At 40.9% G+C, this 17,715-nt stretch overlaps 1 protein-coding gene across 2 annotated transcripts in view; it reads left to right on the forward strand.

Annotated features, from left to right (window-relative positions):
• GLRA2 (glycine receptor alpha 2) overlaps positions 1 to 16,299 on the forward strand; it is a 169,818-nt gene extending 153,519 nt beyond the window's left edge. For both annotated transcript variants that reach the window (XM_054581183.1, XM_054581184.1), the window contains exon 9: positions 16,021 to 16,299. In XM_054581183.1, coding sequence (XP_054437158.1) covers positions 16,021 to 16,299 — 279 coding nt within the window. The remainder of the gene's footprint in view (positions 1 to 16,020) is intronic.
• The last annotated feature ends 1,416 nt before the right edge of the window (positions 16,300 to 17,715 follow it).

A 17,715-nucleotide genomic window follows, 5' to 3' on the forward strand; every position in this document is an offset into this window, starting at 1 on the left:
GCCTTGCGCACAACCAACACTCATCAAATATTTCCTTTCCTTCCACCTGTTTTGTGAAAACCCTCAGGAAAATCTCAAGAACTCTTTTAAACAGCAGAGGCTATTATTCATCTTTCAATGTGAAGAGTCTGTCACATTGTCTGGTACATACTAGGTACTGTTTGCTCAATGAATTGCCTGGTTTCTACTGAGGGCACATAGTTCGGTGGTCCGAGAATGGAAAACCAGCCAGCACTACGCCATCAGAAGTCATGCCATTTCTTATGTGGGGCACTTTAAATATAGATAGCAATGTCTTCTTAAGAGGCCAGCCCACTAGCATCTAACTTCTAGCCCAATGCACAAATCTGTGAGAAAACAAATGCGCAGCTACCTGGAATAGTATAGTTGAGCTCTTTATGTAAATTTATCTTCTCGTTCTCGTATAAAATGTCCTCTGACTCTTTAAATGCTCCTGTGTATTATGTTGATTAATTCAATTTCTCACTGTTTAGTACACAAGACACTCACAATTATATTGTTAAAATCCAACCCAACAAATGCAGCCATTTAGGAGAGAATAGGAACAAAAGGTTTGGTTACCACTAAACAGAGTGGAAGGAACCAGGAGGAAAGAGCCTTCTAGAGCCTTCTAGAATTTAGGCTAAGATGCCGGAAGTCTCAGGTATCTATGCACGATGCCTGGTGCACAGTAGGCCATCTCGCAGACTCCCTGTGACATCCCAGCACTTTCTCAAGCATTACAGGTGAGGGCGGCAAGGAGCTGAAACAGGTCTGTCCCGTGCATTGGGAAGTCTCCCTTTCCGATTTCCCCAGGACTAGCACATGCCTGTCATTCAGTAAATGTTCAGTAAATACTTGAAAAATGAATACTGACAGCAAAGAAATCAATCAAGACCATTAAATGCAGGACTTGTCAAACTGCGCGCTATGATTGACTTGTGGGTCATGAAGTCAGTTCAGTGGCTCACCGCCAGCCTTTTTTGAGAAATAAAAGTTGGGGAAAAAATGAGAAAATACCTGAGTGTATTCTGCTTTGGAAAAGTAAGAACCACTTTGCGAAACTTTTGCTTCTGTCAGAGATATTCATGTGTGTGCATGTATGTGACCTGGTCGGTAACGGAAAATATTTTCTACTTTGGGTCATGGCAAAACAAAACAAAACAAAACAAAACAAAACAAAACAAAACAAAAAAAGCACTTTCAGAGTATATCGGAAAAGGTAAACAAGTTCACCCAAGTTTTTGTGGCTTAAACCGTCTCAGATATCCTTAAGAGTCAGTCACAGGTTCAGTAGCAGGGGGTCTTTTTTTGGTCACTACAAGGACAGGGACAGAAGGCACACCTTGTACCTCACTGAAAGTCACTGAGCGCCTCACCCTTGTTTTGTCAGCCCGCACCCACACTCCCCACCCCGCCGCAGGACTGGCAAGCCTGTGACCGGGGTTCATGGAACCGTGGAAGCTGTCCTTTTCAGCTGGGTGTGACAAGTGCCTTATAAGAAGGCACACATTGGGGGAGGGGGAGAGAAAAACACCTACCCAGGGCTTAAGTCTGTTTTCTAGGAAAATATATCTTCTTATCACCACATAAGGTTTCCTCTTGACCCTGATTACAACTATTACGTTGATACCCTTCAGAAGGAGGAGGCAGATTCCTCATTAGGTGCCAATGGTGCATACCTTTGCACATTTTCTAAACCAGAAGCTCAGTTGGTAAACAATTAGATCAACAGATACTGGTATTATTTTCGAATTGTGCCCAATTTCTGTCTTCTGTGTTTACTGCAATCAATCTTCCCTCTGGGTATACAGACAAGTTTCTGTCTGAAATCTTAAATCTGGTAACCATAGTAATGAAACAGAGAGAAGGTGAAATCTTGGAAATGTACTGCAGACACACTTTAAAAAAAAAAAAAAGCCCTCATTTTATCCATTATCTTCCATTTGCCTTTTCCTAATTATTTTTTGCAAGAGTTGCTTACAAGAACCTATAGTTGAAGTGCTACTGAAGAAACAGCTGCAGGGAAGGTAGGCGAGAGCTAGGGGATAGACAATCTGCACAGCTAAATAATAAGCCTGAATAATGAAGGACAGACTGTTTCTGGTTCACTTTGCTGCTTTGAACATCCTCAGGAGAAGCAGTAGGAAAGTGCCTCCTGATGGTGCAGTGTTCATCTGCTTCCATTCCTGCTCATTTTAAAACCGAACTAACAGTCCGTATTCACTAGAGAAGACCTAGCTTCCCAGGATCATTCAAATTCAGAAGAAGGAATTAAGCTTGGCCAGAGAAAGCAGGTCTCTAGTTTTCACTTGCAGAAAAACCTGCTTGTTCCGCAGCTGTGTAAATCAATGAACGATGGCCCACAGCCGCCTCTTTCCTTGGGCTACGTCTCACTGTCCCTCTTCCAACACCTCCGAATGCTTCTCCAAGTCACACATGGGTGGGGCCAAGGGCGTTGACCACACATGGATTCAACCCTATTGACTGGGTCCTCATCTTTTGAGTTTATTGAAATAAAGAGCTCACCGAAGTTTGGCAGCCAGGAGCATTGACTCCTCTCCCTCTGAGCTCCTCTCAGCAGGCACGGAGCAGTGGAAGGAAAGAGGAGAAAGAAAGAAGGGGCAATTTGGAAGGCTGACATTGATGCTTGGAGCCTCTAGGCTATCAAAACTGGATATAATAAAGACAGGCCTCTACAAACTTGGTGTGTTGACCTCTAAAATACATCCATTTACTGCCTCATTCTTTACACAATGTGAAGTTACAGAGTACTCTTTTATGATTTTTATTGTTCTATATTTTATATTAGAGTTTTCTTCAAAATTATAATAGCAGCAAGGGACTGACTGCTCAAATGGCGCCCTTAGAAATAATGAAATAAAATATTTTGCAAGTGAAGGATAAATGAAAGAGAAAATACACCTGAACCAGATTGTTGCTGTGGGTTTCTCAAAAGGGGATCACAAGGACTAGACATTTCTAGGCAGTCAAGGAGGAGCACAGTAGGACACAGCTTGCTGAATACATCTTTCCTGTACTCGGGTCGGCGCCTTCCGTGTGGTTCGCCTTTCTGGGTTTCTTCCCTTAGCAATTTCCATACACAAAGACTCCAACAATTAGAAAGCACATAAACGGTCATCTGCCTTGAACCCACATTTACATTAATACCCAACATCCCCAACAAGTGATGAGACACTTGATTATCTATAGTAACAAGGGATTCATTACCTTTCAAGGTGTCCTGTTCCATGTTCAGTCAGACCTGTTGAAAGTTCTTCCTCATATTGAGTTAAATCCTGTTTCCCTGTAATGTCAACCAAATGCTTCTCATTAGCACCCTTGAAGCCATTAATACAAATGCTCTTCACCCTTTTGAAAACATCTTCCACGTGAGCCAGGCTCGTCTGTTTTCAAGGCCGGCGTCCTTTGGTTCTTCTATGGTTCCTCTTGTGGCGCGCTTTCAGGAGCATTCACCACCCTGGGAGCAGCACCTCGCCCTGTCCCCGGGCTGTCCCCGATTGTGTATCTCCTACGCCTTTCTATCCAATGCCTCAAGGTCAACAGTCCATAAACCGGGATATCAATGAGAACCTCTCTTTCAAGAACTTGAAGGAAGAGTTTCTGTTGCTCCAATGAGATGATAGGAAGGACTGGAGTTGAAAAGGCTCCCACTGCATTGAGGCTGGGGTGGCCCGGCTGGAACACGCGTGAATAAAGGAAGATGAAAGGAGGAAAGCAGAACTGGGAGAGAATAGCAGCCCTGGGAGATTGAGGAGAATCTCATCTTCTGACTTGCTCATTGGAGTTTCCTGGGCTAGGTAGTCCTTCTTCCACCATCATCAATAACGCGATCATTGCGAACGTTTATTGAGCATACCTATGATACATCAGACACTGTCATAAGCCTTTCATGTGCATTATCTCACAGACTCCATTGAAAAGCCCTCTAAGGAAGGGGTTGTTATTTCCATTTTTCTGGCAGAGGAGACTGAGGACTGAGGCATGTAGCGGTTTGGGAGACTTACCCAGGTCCCACGCTGGCTAGAGGCAGAGCCAAGATTTAAAACCAGGAGTTCTGGATCCAGAAGCCAAGCTTCTTACATATAAGGGCACTGCTCCCCTAGCCTCAGAGACTCATGAGATTTTGTTACAACGATTTTAATAGTAATTTTAAAAGAAATCCCCCATGTATTGACGCTACCATGAGTAGGTTTCTGTCCTCTGTAACAAATCCTCCCTGATTAAGATACAGGAAGATTAAAAGATACTGACTGGCCAAATGGCACTGGCAGGAACCTTTGAGATGCTCTGCAGTTGCAGTAAAAAGCAAGCTCAGTTAACACAATGAAGCTGCCTTCACATGGGCTGCTTTTCTGTAACATACGTGTAATTCATATTCATGTGTATCTTCCAGAGTCCATTCCATGATGTTATTAGAGAAACAATGCCATCTAGCCTTCCTCTAACTACTCTAGCATAACATGATTTCTAACCTGTCTATTCTGTGGCCTGTGCATTCCCTTACCATAGCAGATATCCCATTACATTGGAATCATTTGTCTTTACTAGTGTTTCCCAACCGCAGTACTATTGACATTTGAAGCGAGATAATTCATGCTTTGTCGTGGGGGACTGTCCTGTGGATTGCAGGGCATTTAGCAGTATGCTGGCCTCTACCTACTAGATGCCAATAGGACCCTCTCCCCTGTAGTGACAACCAAAAATGTATCCTGATATTGCCTCATGTCTCCTCGGGGGCAAAATCAACCTTGCTTGAGAACAACTGGTCTACATGTTCTTGACCCGGACCCCAGCCCAAGCTGACTTCAAGGGCAGGACTCTATTTTTTAATCCCTACTTCTTTCTAATCCTTGGTACATTATGATGCCCAATAAATTTTAATTGAAGAAAACTACAGTAACTTGCCTTAAAATTATGTTTTGGGGTTAAGAGTCTGGAGTACATGCATTCCTGTATCTTTTTGGGTTTAGTCAGGAAAATAAACACCAAATCTACTACCAGAATGAGGCGTTTAATATAGAAACTAGGGTTCATATGAATATGAGAGTAACTGGGGGAATGGAAGGCTATAGTCAGAAGATGAGACTTCAACCTGAAGCCCTGGATGGAAAAATCAGGTGTTCACTGGGAAATCTGAGAAGCCACCATGCCTAGCTGCTGAAGTGAGGTCATAAAATGAGATCTCACAGAAAGGTCTGGAATGCTGTTGTGTCTAACAAAGCAGCCTAATCTGATCCCCACATAGTGCCCAAAACAATGGCCTCTGCTTCCCTTCCACCTTCCAAATCTCCTAAGTTCCTTTCACTGGCAAACCCTAACCAAGAACCAAGCAAGAAGGGAATTCTGGGAAATGTAGTTCTTCCCAAGATTACGTAGGTACTTCTACAGGAGTGGTGGTGCCAGGTAAACAATAGATAATTCCACACAGCAACCACTTTTTCACACCAAGCGCGCATGTGTGTGTTTGTCTGGAGAACTTGGCAGTCATGATCATCCAAGTTAGAAAGCAAATAAATGCCTGATGGGATTTGTTGGCGATGCCATCATTACTGTTGTTTTCACTTTGGCAGTGGCTCATCTCCCAATCACCTGTCTCCTTCAGTTTGTGCTATGGAGACAGCTTCAATGTTCACTTTGCACCCTGAACAGATGGCAAACAATGTTAATAATCGAACAGCTCATACTCCAGATGGGAGATGTTCACCTTCATGCTTCTTAGAATATAGTGTGTCTTCCGAGAATTCTAGATAGACTAGAATTGACAGAGATTACTAGAAAAAAATTTCCACGTGCAAGGTATTTGCTTCCCTCTTGAGGAATCAAAACATTACAACCACATAATCGATTTTGAAACTACTCCCTAAGACTACAGATGACATTAAGTGAAAACACTTCAGCTTTATAGATTTGGAGCCAAAACTCAAACAATTACTTTCAAATAATTACATCTAGTTCATTAAAAATATGGTGCTGTAGGTAAGGTATGGTCCAAAGGACAGTGAAGTGTCTCTTTCACTTTAGAAAATTTGTTTCAAAATATACATTGAAAGAAATGTATTCTTCAGAGATGGTATGGCCTATGAAGTCTAAGATATTTACTGTCTGGCAGTTTAAGGAAAATGTTTGCTGATACATGAGCAGGAAGGAGAGCAGCAGGAGGTGAGGTCTGAGAGGTAAAGGGGACATTACAAGGACTTGCTTTTTACTGAGGGAGTGGCTCATCTCCCGATCACCTGTCTCTTTCAGTTTGCGCTATGTCTCCAGTGGTGACAGCCACTGGAGAGTTTTGAGCTGAGGAAGATCTGACTTGACTCACATGTAACAGCATCCCTCTAGTTGCTGTGTTGAGAACAAACATTATTGTTGGGAGGGAGGGTCCAAAAGCCAGGAGACCAGGTAAAAAAGACTCTAATAATTCTGGTGGGAATGATTTGGTGAGTCACCATCGAGTGGCTCAGACCAGCATGTAGTGTTGGGGGTGGTAAGAAGTGACTAGACTCTGGTTTAGATCTTGAACTGATTGGATCCCCTGACACTAGTTGTGTGGACTAGTCTCACATAGGCGCAGGGAGGTTAGAAAACGAAGTCTCCCCATGCGCACACATGTGACCGGCTACAGCATGATTCTCAAGTAGTGGCCATTTTGTCCACCAGGAGACATTAGGCAGTGTCCGGAGACATTTTTCATTGTCACCACTTGGGGGTGCTACTGACATCTTGTGGGTAGAGGCCAGGAATGCTGCTAAACATCCTGAAATACATAGCACAGTTCCCTACAACAAATAATTGCCTGGTCCCAAATGTCAGTAGTGCTTCCATTAAGCAACCTGGAGCTAAATGAAGATCCTCCACTGGAAGAAGAAAGAAAGGTGGGTTTCAGTGGGTAACTGGAAATCTTAGCCAACTCGATTCCCTATGTCTCGACCCTTGCGACAACATCAGTCCTGGAACATCTGCTCGTACCACAGCTGAACTCTGTCTGTCCCTTATGTACATGTTTTCCCGTTATTGGGGGTGAGCTTTATCCTGAATGAGAGGCTCTGCTGGCTATTTTTTAACCAAAAATTTTAACTTCGTTTAACATGTGTAATCAAGGCAATGAAGGAGAATTTGTGTAATGATAGTTAAATAGTGAACAGCACCACAGTTAATTTCTTTTAAGGGATTTGTGAAGAAAAATGTTTCATTAATTAGAATTTCAAGAGTTAAAACTGACGTTTGGTGGTAACCATAGATTTACAGGAATTTTACTGTCTTTACCAAACCCAAATGGATGGTCTATGGTTCGAATGCCCGTAATGTTACGTAAAACTCCTTGGTCTTTTGTTATGGGTAAGAACTAATAAGGTCTAATTTATTTGGTGAAATACTTGCATATATCTAATACATACTGACTTTTCATTTACCTAGCTTTATTATTTTAATTTGCCCATATATACATAAATGACAAACAAATTCCTTTGTATTCTGGAGTGTTTGTCTATTCCATTTCTTTTCTTTGCAAAGAAGCATGCATTTTTCACCAAGACTGTTAATAAGGTAGATCTAATTTTACATATTTTCACACTATCTGAGCTGTTCATTAGCTTAACACTGGGCCAAAAAAAAATTGACAGTGCTTCATATGTAGATCATAAATACCACAGTTCCTGAGTGGCACTATTGAGTTTAGGTTTGCCTTTATATTATATAAATTCAATATGCAAAAATAAGCCACATAATAAATAAGCACAGAAAAGATTTTTCATACCACAAAACACTTTTTTCTAGCATTCATTGAAGAAGAATTCAATGTATATACATTCAGCATAGGAAGCTTCAGCCGAGTATTGTTCCCGGCACTGGTGGCTACCAGGACACGCAAAACTGGGTGCCTACACTGAGGGCTACATAAAAGAGGCTACCGTGTAAACAGTGGACTTTAACAGCAGGTTCCACTACGGAGGCCAGTACCAGGTGCTACAGGAGCTGAGGACAAACCCGTGGCCCAGGTTCAGGAGACAAGAAAAGGCATCTCAAACAGGATGATGGCTGAGTGGAGTCTTGCAGGACATGCAGGAGCTCGCCAGGTGACGAGAGAGGAGGAGCATTGTATGCAAAGGGATGAAGATGAGTGAAGTCACAGATCATGAAACCCCAAGAGAGACAGAGGCATCGGGCAGGACACAGGGGTCCCTGAATATCACACAAAGGAGCCTGGGAGTGGTCATTAAGGAGATGAGAAACTTCAAAAGCATTAAGGCCGGGAATAGAGCAATGGGCCAATGGCATTCCATCAATTCTGCTACAGCAGAAAGCACGGCCAGCTTCAAACTGCGTGCGGCCCACTACGGAATGAAGATTATGGGGCCCTTGTTCAAAAAGCACTATGAATTTCAAGATGGCTACAACAGAGCCTCGGAACAGTTATAGGGCCCTTCCAAGCCGCAGGCCTGATGCATGCCCTTGAAGCCAATCCCGGAGCAAGTGTCAGGGTAGGAGTAGCACAAAGACATTAAGACCCTTAGTTGTGGAGCATTTGAGATCTTGCTCCCTGGCATGTGTCATCAGTTTGGCTCAAACCGACTCTTATAAACAAAAAAAATTTTTTTAAAGACCCTTATTTGTATGCGGATTACTCTCTGGAAGAAAAGTCTTAAAACACATCAGTCAGCTCGAGATCAGTCTCAAGGCAATATACTAGCAAGCATTATAGTCCTATGCTCAAACTCAGAAAATGGCCGAATGGCTAATCTCTTCATTTTAAAGTAAGGGAATAGGAGAGCAGGAGAGCTGAGGGACTGTCCAAAACTATCCATCTGGAAGGTAGAAAACATGTGAATTCAACCCAAGCCTTTCAGACTCTATCCCTTTGGTTTACTTTTCTCCTCTACAGTGTCAAGGCTACTGAGTCTGTAGTGAGAGCAACAGGATCAAACTTCTTTGGGGAAGGCTGATCCAGAGGCTACGCAAGGACTACAATTGCCCCAAAAAAGGGAAATCAGCTAGGAGATCATTGCTGTCCCCTCCTCTCCCGCAGGGAGCACGACCTTTCTGAGCCCTTCCTCAGAATCAAGAGGATCTTTCCAAGCACAGCTATTGAATAAGTATGCTGGGCCCAGCGCTGTACTAGGAAATAGGGCTGCAGAGCTGACTCTGGCACATCCCTAGCAGCTCACCCTCTGGTGGGTGAAGAAAATAGTGGAAATCAGCTATCAAAATTCAGACTACGCATTCTTTAATAAGACTGGAAAGCAGGCATTTTAAAATAATAATAAGCAAAAATAGAAATGAATGCTGAAAACCAATAGGCAGCTACTGAGTCCTTTGCAGATTAGGGGAATCATAGATGATTTGTGGATCTCAGCACTGTTACCTCGCCAACTCTGGAGATTTCAGGATCATGTGACTGCCAATAAGCCTTTGTACTCATCTCAAAAATATCTCTCATATTAAACTCTATTTAGTTCTCTATGCCCCTGCTCCCCTAAAAACCCAAGGCCTTATTCATTTTTTTCTTCCCTTGGTTCTTAAAATAAAGCTCCTAATGGGCAGATGGTCTGCAAGGCCCTGCATGCTCTAGCCCCCGGTCATTTCTGAAATTCTGTCTCACCGCACCTTCCCCCTGCATTTCAGGAGCCACCCCCGCATCTCTCAGTTGTAGCAAACCCTCCGTCTCCGACAACTCCCAGCTCTGCTTTCGCCTCTTTAAGGCCTCTCCTTTTTCATAATCTCTAACGAAATATCCCTTCCTCAGGGAAAAGCTTCCCCTATTTGTCAGATTAGATGTGGACCCCCATTAATAAGCTCTCAGACCACCCCATAATTTTTCCTTCTGAGCCCTTATCATAGTTAATCATTATATATTCATGTGATCATTTTATATTTTTGTCTTCATCTCAAGGTTGAAAACTCCTTGAAGGCAAGGATCTGATCTAGGTTGCCCGCTCCTGGGTCCCAGCACAGGGCACGGTGCCTCGCATCTCCACAGGTCTTTTCTGACCACTCAGTGTAAAACATCCATCTTCCTGCCACTCACCTCTCTTAGTCTCTCACTTTGATTGCTTTTCTTCACTTTGATTGCTTTTCTTCAAAGCATCCATAATTATCTATGTGTGCATGTAAGTATGTGCAAGTGTCTTGTGTATACATATATACATATAGGTGTATATGTACGTTTGTGTGTGTTTGTGTATATTTTCTTTACTTGTTACTGTATGTTCCCCCCACTAGAATGTGACCTTCAAAGAAGCAGAGACTTTGTCCTCTTGTTCACTGCTGCATCTCCACCACACACCTGGCACATAATAGGTGCCCAATGAATATTTGTTGGAAATATAAATACATGAATGGCAAGTGCTCAAGAAGTGCATACCAGAACTTTCTTCTTCAAAACTCAAAATAATTCTTTCACTGAAAAAGAGATTAGCTATTGATATGCTTTTCTTTTAGAAAAACTGCCTTTCACTGTCTTCCCAAAATGATACTTTGACAGTTTTAATCATCTATATGTCATTAAGAACCAAGTGCTTATATTTGGTTTACTTTCTTTCAACTTTGTTGCTCTGCAAAGTTCAGTCAGACTCTTCATCCACAATCTTCAATGAAAGCCATTTGGGTGTTTATAGGGACAAGGACATAAAAATCAAAGACTTGCAGAGTCTTTGGAATCAGCCAGTCGTGGATTTGAAGCTCAGCTTCAATATTTATTAGCAATATAAGTTTGGGAAGCCACATAACTGGTCTCAGCCTCAGTTTCCCCAGGGTCAGTTTGGTGAAAGGACGGACTGCAGTTTTAAGGGCATGGCATAGAGTCACAATCACTAATGCTATCTATTCATTCTTCATATCTACCCCGGAGTAGCCGGCGATACAGAGAGGAAACTGCGGCCACAAGAATCGAGCACTTCTCAGGGCCATCCTTCTTCCCGGAGTCCCGGCAATAAGAGTCAGCAGGCCTACAATTAAGCATCATCCAGCCTTCATTTGCTCAGGGGACTTTTCTGGTGAAAACCTGCCATGTCTGGACTTGCACCGTTCCCTAAGGAGGGCTGGAGATCCCATTATGTCCTTGCATTGATTGAGGCTGACTACAACCTCAGTTCCAACCGAGAAATTTCCTATTCCAGCAAAAGCGCGACTCCATCCAATCAAAGAATCTGAGTGAGAAATCTGATGAAAAGAATTTTCCCCTACCCCAGTTTTTAGGAGTCCTTTTATTTCCACCTCTCTAGAGCATAAAAGAAAATTGAAAATATAGGCGCTGCTAAAATCTTTCATTGTATAAGTACCATGTTCTTTAATTATATGGAAATTATTTTCTTGAACAATTCACTACAATGCAGTTCTGGTAATGCTTTAAGTCTAATTTCACATCTAGACAAGAGTTAATCCAAACACAGGAATGAGTAAATTTTACAGTAAGTAAAATGGGTGCATAAAATAAAGGAAATAAGATACTAAGTCTCGCCCTGACGGATGTCGCTCAGTTGTTTGGGCATCATCCCGCAAAGTGAAAGGTTGCAGGTTTGGTCCCGAGTTGGGGGTGTGTGAGAGGCAACTGATTGATGTTTCCCTCTCCCATGGCTGTTTCTCCCTTTCTTTCTCCCTTCTTTCCCCCCTCTCTAAAAATAAATAAAATTTTTTTTAAAAAGATAGTCTCAAACTAATTGTATAGTGTCATGGCAGTGCTTCATACAGCAGACAAGATTTAAAATTTTATCAAAGTGGGATATAGAAATTGTATGTATTGATACTTGGACAGGTGCTTCATTTTCTGTGAGAATTTCATCAGTGAGTAACAAAACAGAGTGAGCTCGACGTGTCTTCTACTCAGTTACTGGAGATGGCTGGTGGGCAGCAATAATTAACTAATTGGTTTCCTGGCTTATTAGAAAAAATGAATACTATATGCCTAAAACTCTACTCTTACTAAGAGGATCTAACTGACTCTCTCTGTGAATACGTTCAACTAAGCTGTGCCTACAGACTGTTCTTTATTTTAGCTTCAGTTTATCCATGACTCAAGCTCATCTTCATTTTGTCCGCATATAGGAATCTTCCCATATTACTATGCCATTTTATTCTGAACCTGCTATAAAAGCAATTAGTCGTTCATTATAACACAAAAATTCAAAGTGCTTGCAATTATGTTTTCTGAAGAAAAACCACACTCTTTTATGTGGATAATTTAAGGTTCTATATTTAAAAAGCATTGATTGAGTCGTAATGGTAAATAAGAAGACCCTCAAAGTAGCATTCATATCTCCTGCATGTGAAACATTAAATGGATAATTTCTACCTAGGACAGATTTATTTTTATGGTGGAGAATTTTAAAGAATTGATTTAATTAGCTGTAACTATGCTAAAAAGCATAATTTCAAACACTGTTGAATGAAAGAGGAAAGTATTTTCAAGCATAGAGAAAACGCTCTTCAAGTTTCCTTTTGTTCGTTTTTCAGCAAACGTTTATTAGGCACCCACAGTTTGCACGGCAATGTACAACATAATTATAACCTAACCTGGCTCATTCTATTCTGGCTCTGGAAGTGAAGTGAGTTAACCTCTTCAGCTAACCATTCACAGTATGTGAGGAAAGACTAAAGAAATTAAATGAATGAGTCAGCCTGAAGAGAAATATGGATGTCTATTTAGGTTTCCCTTTCTTGTATGTGCTAAAAACAGGTGACCAGCTAACTACCCTTTCTATTTCTTCAGGGGCCTAAGGACTTTAAAACTATCTTATCTCAGTCAGGCAGTAAATTATATGCTTAATCATGAGTTTCTAAACATTTATAGAGGTGAGAACAGCAATTTGCAGGATTCTACAGACATGGTAAGAATAAACAGCACAGTGAATTTGGGCAGAAAAGGGGAAATATATTTAAGGGATCGTTTCCATTTGAAAAGTCATTTTAGACTCAGTAATATATAATAGGTTCAGCATATTAGAGCTGGACATTAGAGCTCATCTACCTTTTGTATTAGAGTCACTGGATTTTTAGAAACACGGACTCTCAGTTCTGTTCCCCAGAGATTCTGATTCAGCTGGTCTGGAAGGGGCTGAGAGGGGAGGCAGGCAAATGCACACTTATGAATGTTCCCCAGCAGCCACAGCTGAGACCCACAGAGCTAGTCCAGCCTCCACATTTTTGGCATGAGATCCCTGAGGCCTTGAAAGAATGAGTGTCTTGCCTGAGATCAACTTAGCCTATAACCCTTGGAGCCAGGCCTAGAATCCAATACCCAAATTTCTAGTCTGGATCTCTCTTTACTAGACCAGCTGACACCAGTTTTTCTTCTTCTCTCGTATACTGGTTGAGATGTAACATTCAGCTACATCTCAGATCTGAGATCTGGAGATCTGGAGATCTGATGCAGTAAAAAGGGGTCCAAGAGGGCCTATAACCTATGTGATAAGCAAAGCCGCTTCCCCAATGACCTCTATGCTTCCTTTCTTGCTAAGTACTGAATAGTGACACTGCAATGATTAATATATGTATTTATTTCATATTTTGAAGCGCTATACTTAATGGAAACTTTTCCAACCATAAAATATGATTCAGATTTTAAGGCAAAGAAAAATGATTTAATACTTGAATCTGAGTCCAATTTACATCTTCATTATTGAGCTTATATAGCTGAGTACATGGAAGTACTCGAATGTCAAGCTAGGTTTTCTTTGCCAGCTTCCTTTTAATATTTTTTATTGATTTTGAGAAAGAGAGAGACAGACAGACAGAGTGATTTGCTGTTCCACTTATTTATGCATGCACTGGTTGATTCTTGTATGTGCCCTGACTGGGGATCAAACCCACAACCTTCATTTATCGGGACAGCACTCAAAGCCACTTGCTACCCTGCCAGGGCTTTGCCAGCTGTCTTTTAGGATAATGCCTTTAGGTCAGCCTCTTCCACTGGGTTCTGAAAGCTTCATGCAGATAGTGCCCTTGTCCAACTTTGTCAACTGTCTCCCAGCGTCCAGCATGATGCTTACACTCAACAATTAATTGTTGAATGAAAAATCCCTTACTACATGTTGTTAAGAAATGAGACAGAGCATCTCGAACCAACTTGTACAGGACAATCCTATAACAATCAAAATACTGGGTAGATGGTTTCGTAGAGGAGTATTTTAAAGTTACTTAATTACAAGAGCTTAATCATGATTTTCCTGCCATAAATAGGCTGATTGCAGTTTATAATTCATGTCTTTTATTGGTAGTACTAGATGCATTCATTGATAAGAAATACTAAGGCATCAAGTAAACGAGCCTTCTGTTTTCTAGCCTGATTTTCCTGGAGATCTGATGCACGCAGTGAAGGGTGACATGGAGTGTTTGGCTATTATTCACATTGGCTGTCTCTCCAGCCCTAATTCCCTGGAGTGATTGTCAGGCTGCAATGCAACATGTAGCCATTTAGCCATGTTTAGGATTGGCCTTACCAGAGGTACTAGATTGAGGGTGGGGGGCAGTGCCGATAAGCCAAAGGCCGTAGGGACTCTGTTGGACTCTCCTCTTCATTTTTAGCCTACATACACCTCCTACAGAGGGAAGCGGCACCAGGGTCCTAATCAGTTAAGTGAGCCACGTGGAAGCCAATCGTTCTTTTCTTTCCAGGTTCTACAATCACCATCGGAGCACATACTATAATCTAATCTGAAGACCTTGTGCTTCTTTAAACCATGTGCTCTCTGACTCCCCATTTCATACAGGATAAAGTGAAATTAACTGAAATACTCTTCTTACTTTCCTTATTTATCCAGGGATCTCCTGTTAACCTTACAAAACTTATTTCAATACATAAGATACAATGTGCCTTTGCATACTATTGGATGAAAGTTGGGCTGGCTTTCATGTTATATTAATAGTCCTTCATTCAGTATATCTTTTATATGTGGCTGAAGGCACTACTGACATGCAATAAACGTTGATGAGATAAAATTAATACCAATTTTTCTTGTCTTTTGGGAAATACAACCGTTATTATTATTTGGTAAGATAAAGAGTGCAACGCCTCTGGTTACTTAAAGGGATTGCACTGTATTGTGGAAGGCAATAATCTAGTTTCGGAAGAAGGTTCAATCAACGGCTATTTAGAACTAAATTTTTATTAAGTTGGTCATTTCATTCCTGCCTTTTCAACCCACCATTTGTACCCACCTCACACCTAGATTCCACACATTTGTCTCTACTAAGGCTAGTTACTCTTTACAGTGAGGAATACACACAATTTTCTAGTCTTTTATCTAAATCATGTAGAAAATCAACACAAAATTCCACTGGCATCAACTAAAAGGACATATGTTTAAATATGGCAGAAATAAATAACTACCCAAAGAATCGACCTCAAAAACTGAGGCTAGAAAAATTAGCCATGATATAAATATCTAATACCAAATAATGAATGTTTAATTTCTGCCATATAACTGAAATGAACTAGAGGGGAACTAAGATTAACATTTAAATAGTGAATCTTAGATCTACCATTAACAGTAAATTCAACGTCAACAGAAGGAACTGGGCTGTGAATGAGCCACAACACTAGAAATTACTAGCTAAGGGCTAGGTACACAGCAGTAGTTAAGTAAATGCTTTTTTTAATTAATTAATTAATGAGTAAATGAACAAATGGTCCTCTTCACTGTTTTAGAGTCTTATATTGGGATTTAGAGACTTCACTTTATAACAGTCTATTCAAAGCTATGGGCTAATACACTAGATTTTGGGGAAGTTGGTGCTGAATATAATGTAGGCATTTCTGTTTGTTAATCAATTAAAATGACCACAAAGTCATTATTCTTACCCTTAATTTCTCAGCCTGAAAATTTAATGAACTGTTTATCTGTTTGATGGATAATTGAGTTACACTTGAAAGAGAGCCACCCATTCCAAAAGCCTCCCATGCTACCAGTTAACTGTGATTTAATCCTTTTACTTCGGAAGAATCGTAAGCATCTTCCACCTGATTTGACTGACAACAAATCTGTGCTTCCTCTGTCTTCATTCTCTCAGGAAGAAGATGTTACTCGCGAAAGCCGTTTTAATTTCAGTGGTTATGGGATGGGTCACTGCCTCCAAGTGAAGGATGGAACAGCTGTCAAGACCACGCCTGCCAACGTGATCCCACAACCCCCGAAAGATGCAGATGCCATCAAGAAGAAGTTTGTGGACCGGGCAAAAAGGATTGACACGATATCTCGAGCTGCCTTCCCGTTGGCTTTCCTCATTTTCAACATCTTTTACTGGATCACATACAAGATCATTCGGCATGAAGATGTCCACAAGAAATAGCCGTGCCCTTCAAACCCTGGGACCTTCTTGCCTAAGTGTTGTGCTTGTAAATACACAGTGCAATTGTCTTTATATCACTTTGACAGAGGCGAAGATTGGGGGAGGGGGGAGGGAGGATCATGGGGCGGGTTTCCTGGCACCTATGTGAATAAAGATAAGTTATATGGCGATGAAGGAAAATGCACAAAATTAAGTTGTTGCAGAATCATGTGAGTATAATTCCCTTCATAGTCTTTAGCATTGTTCTTTCAGATAATGCATCAACTAGACACGATATGCAAGGTCAAGTTCTCAAGGGCAATTTGCCTTTTGGTCTGGTTTTGACTAATTCTGGTACTGAAAAGTTAGCTTAAAACGCGCGTGCGCGCACACACACAGACACACGGAAAATGCTTACCATCTGACCATAGTGACTAGCCTATAGTGAGTCGAGGACCAAACTTTTTCAGGAAAGCGCTGCCTCATTTTTAAAACGAGCCTCCTGAGCTATGTTCTTTACAATGTCTGTAATTAGTGTTTCACCCGAGAAATCCTTTTGTGGGTCATAAATTCTTTCTACTTATCAAAAAAACAACAACAAAAAATAAACACCAATCACAAAGAACAGATTTCTACTTTACCGTCCGTGTGGGTGTGCATTTTAACATTATTTTTCTTTCCTAGATGTAATTTGGGGGTTTAAATTGTGTCTTGTGTAACTGATTTGATAGTATACCCTCTTAAAAACAAACGCCCATTTTATTTTAGATCCAAGTTAGCACACTATATACTTTTTTCGCTTTGGCTATGTTTCTGTGTGAAGTGCTCAAGTGTGACTTAGCCATTGCAACCTCTCAGCCACAGTATTTATGGAGATGGTGTGTCCTGAATGGTGTAGCTCATATTAGCTTGAACTTCCCATTTCTGCTCTCATTGTAGGTGTAACTACTAGTCCCAATGTCCACTCACCCATGATTTCTACTGTCAATCCAAGTGAATATCATTTTAAATATCCTTAACTAACTGAAAGAATTTTAAAATTGTACTGTGATTTTCATAACCCGTTGCCTTTTTGGTACCAGAGCTATGTGGTTTGAATCCTGGCTACATGTTTTAAGTAAGAAAAAAAATAATAAAAGACGTATTTTTGCTTACTCAGATAAAAGACAACCTGTAAAATATAATGAAAAAATTAAATTTTACATGTGCTGTAAAAGGGGTTATTTAAAAAAGTATTTGTTCAATTTCAATAAAGCTAAGTGTGCCACAGAACTCCTCTAAAAGTCTTTCTGTTTTTGCACTACAATGTGAATAATTTAGATGACAATGGTAACTTCGATTTTTGTTGCTGGTCTACTTCATAAGCTTGAAGCACTTATACAGCTATTACATCATTCTTATAATGGTAACTGTAGTATCCCCATGGAGAAAGAAAAA

The sequence above is a fragment of the Pteronotus mesoamericanus genome, unplaced genomic scaffold (assembly GCF_021234165.1).
Source record: "Pteronotus mesoamericanus isolate MK-2021 breed Mesoamerican mustached bat unplaced genomic scaffold, CSHL_Meso_final contig_65, whole genome shotgun sequence".
Lineage (NCBI taxonomy): Eukaryota > Metazoa > Chordata > Mammalia > Chiroptera > Mormoopidae > Pteronotus > Pteronotus mesoamericanus.